The 8355-nt window shown below is 43.4% G+C and overlaps 1 protein-coding gene across 1 annotated transcript; it reads left to right on the forward strand.

The window, feature by feature from the left end:
• Window positions 1-4496: 4496 nt before the first annotated feature.
• klf17 (Kruppel-like factor 17) lies at window positions 4497-7094 on the forward strand. The gene is made up of 3 exons (XM_035171557.2): window positions 4497-4749; window positions 4873-5974; window positions 6108-7094. The coding sequence occupies exons 1-3, from the start codon at window positions 4666-4668 to the stop codon at window positions 6281-6283; spliced, it is 1362 nt and encodes a 453-aa protein (XP_035027448.2). The 5' UTR covers window positions 4497-4665; the 3' UTR covers window positions 6284-7094.
• The last annotated feature ends 1261 nt before the right edge of the window (window positions 7095-8355 follow it).

An 8355-nucleotide genomic window follows, 5' to 3' on the forward strand; every position in this document is an offset into this window, starting at 1 on the left:
TGTGATGTTTAAAAAAAATCTGTAAGAAATGTGTCATTTATTGTGATAATTATTGATAACTGCCGATACGAACATTTTGATCATGATAATATTTGTGGACCTAATAAAGGGTTCCAAGTGTAATGGAAACATTTTTAATTTATAAAATAAATGAAGCAGTGAGTATTGATAATGTACAAACACTCACACTATGTAACCACTCTACTCAGGGGGTCGTCATTACTGATTCAGCTTCTAATTACCTCTGACCCTGATCACACACACACACACATGATAAACGTAAATGAGCCGACATTCTGCTAAGTATGTGCCAACCTGATCTCATTAGCCTAACAGCTAGCTGCTAATGGCCTCATTAGTACTGACTGCTACTAAACCATTTAACCACCGTGAGCTTTGCAGTCTGGAAAAAGATAAACCATTTAGGGCTGTTGGTAGTTAAACACTACAGCAGACTAGTAATCTTTTGTTTAATATAATGAGATCATGTTTGATCTGACCTGTGACTTCAAATCAACATTTTACATTACAGTCGTAACATAAAACCTCAGTCAGTTTATCTCTTTCTTCTGTTTATAATCAGGTAAATACTTTTCAAATAAATCAAAAAGAAATTGACCCGCTGGAGATCTAATAACTGAAATCCTGCAATCTTATCCAGTCTGCTCCGAGTCCTCTACTCCCGCCTTCAGACTGTTTGACCCAACAGGCGTCAAACTCTGGCCTCAGGAAGAACAGAATTACTGATTGGCCCATGTTGTTGCTGTTCTTCTTTCCCATGATTCTTCCCATCGGTCTGCGTTTGTTCTTGTTTCCTCTCCTCCCCACCTCCCTTTGATATCTTTCTAGAAGGTAAGCAGTCCGTCTCCGCGCCGTCATCGTACTTTCTTTTTTCCTCTTTAATCACTTTGTTGTTTTTTCATGCCATGCACGGCGGCATATTTATCCAAGATAACAGTCGGGTTTCCCCTCACTTTGTGGGTGATGAGGATAATTGCTCCTACTGTGTGTGTGTGTGTGTGTGTGTGTGTGTGTGTGTGTGTGTGTGTGTGTGTGTGTGTGTGTGTGTGCGTGTGTCCATCCGCTCTGTGCTGTAGGTTGCTTCCTGGTTATTCGGAGCACAGCCACTGATTGGACAAGAACACTAAAAATGCATATATGCAGGATCGTGTGTGTGTGTCTGTAAATGAGAGACAGACATTGACTGTACAGGGCAGTTGTCTGTACGTGCCGTCACACATTTACATTGAAGAAACTTAGCCTCCAGTCAAATGACTCTTTCCTGAGCATCAAAGCAAATATGGAACAGGTTGACTATGAGAAATAATTGTCAGACATGTGAAGTTACTCAAATCATCTCTTCCCAAATACCAGAATGTCACTCAATAGAAACGTATAATATGTAACTTCAGCCTTTCTGATTCTTTCAATCAAAACAATAGCAAAAGAGTTTGAGGCTGTTGTGAAGCAGCATGGGATCATGGCAGTTGGGTTCTTCACCACCAAAGCCGAGGAAAATCTACCTGACGTGAATCAGGAGTAAATCATGTTCATGGATGAGGTAATGTATTAAAGTATTCTTCACATTACACAGCAAATGGCAGTGAATAATTGGGATCTACTATGAGTCACCACTACAAACAGTGGACAGAAATACAGCCGACTGGCTAAGATGGCTAGAGTGGGTTTTTCCTTCGTCAAAGGTTGTTGACCCCTGGAAGTTATAGCAGAGATGGGCAAAGTCACGGATATGACACAATTAAAAGGCGACCAAAATGAAATGTCCAAGCAAGTCAACAAAATATGTAACATAGTTCTTGTTTATTTATCGAATAATTGTTGCATATTTTATTTTTGAATTCAAAATTCTCATCAAATCAAAAAACGGCCTATTGTTTAATGTTGAAAGTGTACAAAAATATCCTCGATCGGCCACTTTGTTCAGATCTGAGTCACAATGTATTGGGTTCTCTCACCAAGTTACTGTAAGTGACAATCTGTTCAGTAGTTTTTGTGTCATCTTGCTGACAGACAGACAGACAGGGGCAAAAACATAATGTCCTGTAAAAACAAAAAAGCAGGTTTCAGTTATCTGCCAAAATACTGGAACAATGCAACAAAAAATAGACTAACTCCAAGAAAAAAACTGATGTTTTGAAAGTAGAAATACAAACACTTGAATGAGATAACAGCTTCTCTGTGTTTACTTTGGAAATATTTGAGTGTATCCATCGTGAGGTGCCTTGCTTCTCTGTCTGCTCGACTGTAATCTTAAGTAATTGTGTTTAGAAAACACTCGAGCTGGGAGACTTCCTCCCTTTTAGAAAAGAGAGTGACAAAAGGAGAAACCCGAGCCCGGGGTGACTCTTTATCTGTATCTGTCTCTCTCTTCTGGACCAGTTGCTTTTTACATGACCTGACTTTGATGATGCCTTTGATGGAACAAGATAGAGGACGGCTTTCTCTGCAGGGGAGCTCACTCAAATGGTTTCAGTACCTTCCAGAAATTATATTTCAATATAATAGAGGATAGAAAATCTCAAGCTTATTACTGCTCCTAGAAGGTTCTGTAGTATAACAATTCCACAAACTCAAAATGCCCTGAATAGACATGTTCAACCAATGCATCAAAGTATAATGTGTCTACATTCTCAGTTACTGCAGCTAAAGGTGACTGCAGAGTGAAAGTAGAGGAAGCGAGCGTCCACTTTTCCTCAGGAAACAGAGTCCATTTCCACTTGGCACATGGACAGGAGTGGAATTTGTTTTGCGTAAGCCTGGCAGGTTAAAAATAACGGAGTATAAAGGGAGAGAGTTGCAGGACGCTGCCTCTCACAACACCTGCAGACAGACAGAGAGAGAGGGGCAGAGGGCGAGAGGAGCAGAGAACGAGATATTTGCATTAGTGTGATTGGTTGAGTGGCAGTTTAGGGGATTTAAAGCAAATCAAATTCACTTTATCTAATCTGATCTCAACTAATAAGATATGGGACCAGGGACTTGTGTTATGCTAAAGTGGGATAAAGTTAAAACGTTTTTTGTAAATCAGAACTAGGACAGAAAGAAAGAAAGAAAGAAAGAAAAAGAAAAGGTTTTGTCATAAAATTATATTTTATTTAAACCCCCTTCTCTGCATGTGTAAAACTATAAAGGTGACTATATCAATCGTCTTTGTTACAACACCAAACATTAGGTTTCTTATGTTCTAAATGTTCAACAGTATGTTCCTGAAGCTGTAACATTATGTCGCCCTGTATACATCAGTTAAACCCCAGAGGGGCCCAGCTCTCTTATGAACAGACCGTTTTCCAGCTTCAAAGTCAGACTTATTTATATGGGAGGAGTAGAGCTGCCTGGACTCATCAGTTAGTATTCAAGTAAGAACCGTAATTGTATTTAGTCAGTATTATAGCTGGGGGGTCTGAGGGGCGGAAACACAGGCAGCAGACATCTGAAACATGTTATCAGTTCAAGCAATCTTCACCAAATGCTGAGATGCAATGACGCATTTGAAGTAATTAGATGATGAAACTGTGTGGTTTTTTTTAGATTGTTCACCAATAGATGAAAGTGTCAGATGAAAGTCAGATTTTGTTGCTCTCTATATATATATATTCATTATTAGTTCTCCCTTCATTCTCCACGATCGAGACCCTTCCACCTGTACATTAGCATAGTGATGACTGCAGGGGACATTACAGGACTGTTTGGGGGAGGCTCATTGAGAAACATGTAGTCCTTTGTTGACATCCAGATTAACAGGTTGTTTCGATGGTCTTCGGGAATGAGCCGCCTCTTCACACGTTTGTGTTTGCGTTAAACACGCAGGGATCAAGTCGGGACGCATTAATGGTGTGAATATGTGCCTGCGCGTGTTTAGAGGGAGGCTGGAGTGAAACTGTGCGAGACTTTTACGCAGCGAAATGAACGCACGGGAGCGACAGCCACAAGTGCAACAAATGATACCTGCTTGACCCAATATGTTTTCCCGAAAGTATTAATATTTCCATGCAAACGTTCGTACTGTAACGCAGCACTTTCGGAATCTCGAGTCTCCTGCGGCCCGACACTCCGGCGAGGTTCAGTATCGCCCCCTGTGTCTGCCTCAGGGGAAATGCTTGGTCTCATGAGAGGAGAATTTGATGCCTCCACACTGCACACACCTTTATCTCACTCGTGGATGAAAATAAAGAGGTGGAAATGGATAAATGCTCTGGCTAAAAGGCAGATTAGGAAAAGTCATGCGTCAAAAGTCAATGCGTAAAAGACGCGTAAATTTATATCCATTGGCTACAGTGATGTTCATATATGTGGATGATGGTCATATAGTCAATCATTCTGTTATGTAAATCCTTTCTTTTTTGGGGGGTTTAGTGACATAGCTGCTTTACGCACCTAAATGTCATTTAATGTGTGTGCCGTGGGGGAGCTGTGTGTGTGTGTTGTGGAGGGAAGGTGGGGGCGGTAGTAGTGGCCACACCTCCCGGTATGGGACACTGGAGCTATAAGAGGCTCCGTCACCACTGTTGATACTTACATCCTGAATCCTGGAACGCTCCTCAGCTGCCGACGTTACCACAGACGCGTTTTATGGACATAAAGGACCGCGTCAGTTCTCACTTCCAGTCCCGAGTCCTCGCCTGTGGTTACCTGTGAGCGGTCAGCATGGCTGCGGCTGAAGCTGCGATACCCGCCATCATGACATCTTTTCCAAGTGTCCAAACCATGGAGCGGAAACATTTTGACAATGTAAGTAATCACCTCTGAGTTTTCAATAGTGTTTTTTTTCTGGTGAACAGTTGGGTTTACTTTGGTTCAGATTGCTGCGATCGCTTGAGGCTCACTCCATGTTCCCTCTGTGTTTCCGTGCAGCTGTGCAGGGATGAGTGTGCGCGTCAACGCAGCGCAACAGGTGGCGCCGACAAGCCGCTGATTGAGGTGGAGTTCAGCATCGTGCAGGCTCCCGCGCTGCCGTCCAAAGACGACGACGAGCTGGGCAGGTTCTTGGACCTCGAGTTCATCTTGTCCAACACCATCCACTCCGATGTGGTGAGCAGCAGCAGCCTTTCTCCACCTCAGCAGCAGCAGCAGCAGTGCGCGTATTCTCTGCCGGAGTCTCCGGAGAGCTGCGGCTCTGTGCCTGACAGCAGCGACCACCCGTCCCCTCACCTGGCCTCGCAGAGCTACTGCGGCACCGCGAGCTTCACGGGCTCCAGCCCGGTGCGCAGCCTCATGGCGGAGCTCCTCACGCCCGAGATGGGCTACCCGGGGGAGAGTTCGCCGGGCAAGGCGAGGGACGTGCGGGAGTACACCGAGCTGCGCGCTTTGAATCCCGTCACCGTCCAAACGACGTCTGGGCACCAGCATGTGGCCACATCCCCGCCGCCGCTTGGACTCAAAATTAAAGACGAGCCCGTAAGTCCGTCCTGTATGATGACTGCTGCTGGCGACTATATGGGACAGATGTTTGAGAAGCACCAGTTACGCACCGCGCATCCAGCAGCATTTACGCACCACCCCGCTTCAGTTCTAGGTGGGTTGCCGGGGTTCGGCGCGCAGCCCATGCAGCACCCTGTTCTACAGGGACACACAGACTGTCACCTACAAATGAACTCGACCATGAGCTCTCATCATCAACACCATCTCCAAAACCAGTACATGCACGCGCCTTACCAGCCGCACTACACACACCAGAGTGCGCCACCGTTTCAAGGACAGTACAACATGCACAGGGAGCCGGTGTGCGTTCACCAGCAGCATCACCCGGCCTCCATGCAGGGGATGATGCTCACCCCTCCCTCGTCGCCGTCACTGGAGTTCTACGGGCAGGACGAGGTGGGAAGCATCAAGCAAAAGCGGGGCCGCCGGTCGTGGGCGAGAAAACGCACCGCGACGCACGGCTGCGAGTTCCCAGGCTGTGGGAAGACCTACACCAAGAGCTCCCACCTGAAAGCCCACATGCGGACACACACAGGTGAGCACGTTAACTTTGTGTTGTGAAGGTCAAACAAATCCGATTAGTAAATGTATTTCAATTTCACTTTTTGTCTTGTTCATGCACCGTGACGACCTGTAATCTAAACTGAATTTGCTTTTGTGTGTCTCAGGTGAAAAGCCCTACCACTGCAACTGGGAAGGCTGTGGCTGGAAGTTTGCCAGGTCAGATGAGCTCACCCGTCACTTCAGGAAACACACTGGACACCGGCCCTTTCAGTGTCACATGTGTGAACGTGCCTTCTCCCGCTCGGATCACCTGGCTCTCCACATGAAGAGGCACATGTAGGCCCCACTGACCATAACGACATTGTTTCATCTGAAATCCATCATGGGATCATGGTCAGAACATCCCTGAAAAGTTTGCCGCTTATTATTGGACAACCAGTGAACTGAAACATTCCTGTAGGAGCCTTCGTGCCTTGGCAGAGCAACCACATCAAACATGACAAATGTATCCTCATTCCTTGTCAGGAAGGAGAATGAACACTGGTGGGGGTTTTTTGTACATTTTATGTGCATATATGAATATCTTTGGCTAAGTTATAGTAGTTTGGTATTTAAGACATTTCCTCACCTTGTCTTATAAATAACTTATTGATTGTTGGTGAGTATCCTGACAACACTGTTATCTGCTTCCCAAAGGGGACGACTCACTGTGGGCAGGTCCCATTGTACATATATGTAAATAGTATTTTTGTAATGTTTACATACGTCTACTCAAATCAGGTCAGGTTTTTTTTAATGCTTTTTATGAAATTGTCTCTCTTTAGTACACAAAACAGATTTTATAGCTCTACTAAGCATTGTAGGCTTGTCCTACATTTCTTTGGTTTTGTGAAGGTTTGCTTGAGCAATTCCAAAAATTCAGGTACTAAAAATATTTTTCAACATAGTCAGTCCACCCGCTAATTCAAAATTGTTTCTTAGCGTCGCAACGCTTTGTATTTTGTTATGGAAAATTAGTTTTTTAAGAATGAATAATCCATTGCAATGGTCAGACTTCTGTACTTGAACAGAATTGCCACTCGGATGCATCATTCTCCAAGAATGCTGTTTTTATGTACTTAAGGGCTCAAAAATAAAAGTACTTTTACAAATATGTGTGTCATTGTATTTTTCCCACTTCAACCATCCACAAGTAATGTTTTATTTTAAAACATTTTAATTGCCGTTTTACCAGTGCAGCAGACAACAGAGCACATGTGGTTGACTAAAGGTTAGAAGTTGGCAACTGAAACATGGTTACAGTTTGAAGTAGAAATTAGTGTTCACAGTATCTAATCTGTCCAGGCTGTTTGAGGTTTCCTTTTTCCAGAATTCATCCATTATCTGTAATTAAAAAAACAAAACCAGCATTTCATAACACCCTGATCTATATATCAGATACATTAAACTGCTGTAAATCACATTATCCATAATAAAGAATGAAATACTTTGCGACGTACACGTGATGTTATTGCAATTTGTTAAAGTTATGGACTCCCATCTGCTTGGCTTGTTACCGTTTATTAAAGACTGCCCCCTAGTGTTCATAAAACATTAACCCAAGGAAATAAGTTGTGTTTAGCAGTTTGAATGGCAAACACTTGTTGGAAAGGGTAATTGATTAAAGCTTTGAAACGAAGCAAAGTTATGTCATTCAATTCAATATGTTCCTGCTATGGATCTATGTGGACAGAACGCAGTGGATACTCTCTTCTTTAAACATTTTACTTATGAAGAATCTGCATCGAGCAAAATCAAATAGAAATTGCAGGGAAAACCCCCCAAAAAATTAAAAAACACAGGACTTGGGTCCAAACCAAAAACACTCGGAAAGGACAAAAAAAAATCAAAATCCACAATTATTTACACACAAGTTTGAGCCTTTAGCTGTCTAATACACAAACTACACAAACACACCCATTGACAATTGCACAACAAGCAAAACTGTGAAGAAAGAATGCAAACTAAAGCAGTGCAGCCGTCTGCTGACAACTGAATGGAAAAGAGAAGGCTGGCTGGGAGCTGGCGTCTAGTATATACCAGAGCTGGGGAGAAAAACCAATCAGATTCCAGCAGTTACAAAAATACACACAATAGAATGGATTTAGTTTGTATTCTCTTTTTGTTGCCCACAGTAGAATGTGGACCAGGGGTCAGCAACCTAAGGCTGTGCCAATGATTATAATCATCATCATTGGCACACAGGCGATTTCTTATTAAAGAAATGTTCAAAGGTTTTGTCGTCACGCAGCCTGTACTATTTAGCTTGATGTTAACACCTCCCAGCCACTAGGTGCCAGTAATGCGCCATAGGCTGGATGCCAATCGCCATTAAATAATAAGAAGAACCTCCGTGAAGTGCAGCCGCTCAGG

This window comes from Hippoglossus stenolepis, chromosome 11, assembly GCF_022539355.2.
Source record: "Hippoglossus stenolepis isolate QCI-W04-F060 chromosome 11, HSTE1.2, whole genome shotgun sequence".
In the NCBI taxonomy this organism is placed as follows: domain Eukaryota; kingdom Metazoa; phylum Chordata; class Actinopteri; order Pleuronectiformes; family Pleuronectidae; genus Hippoglossus; species Hippoglossus stenolepis.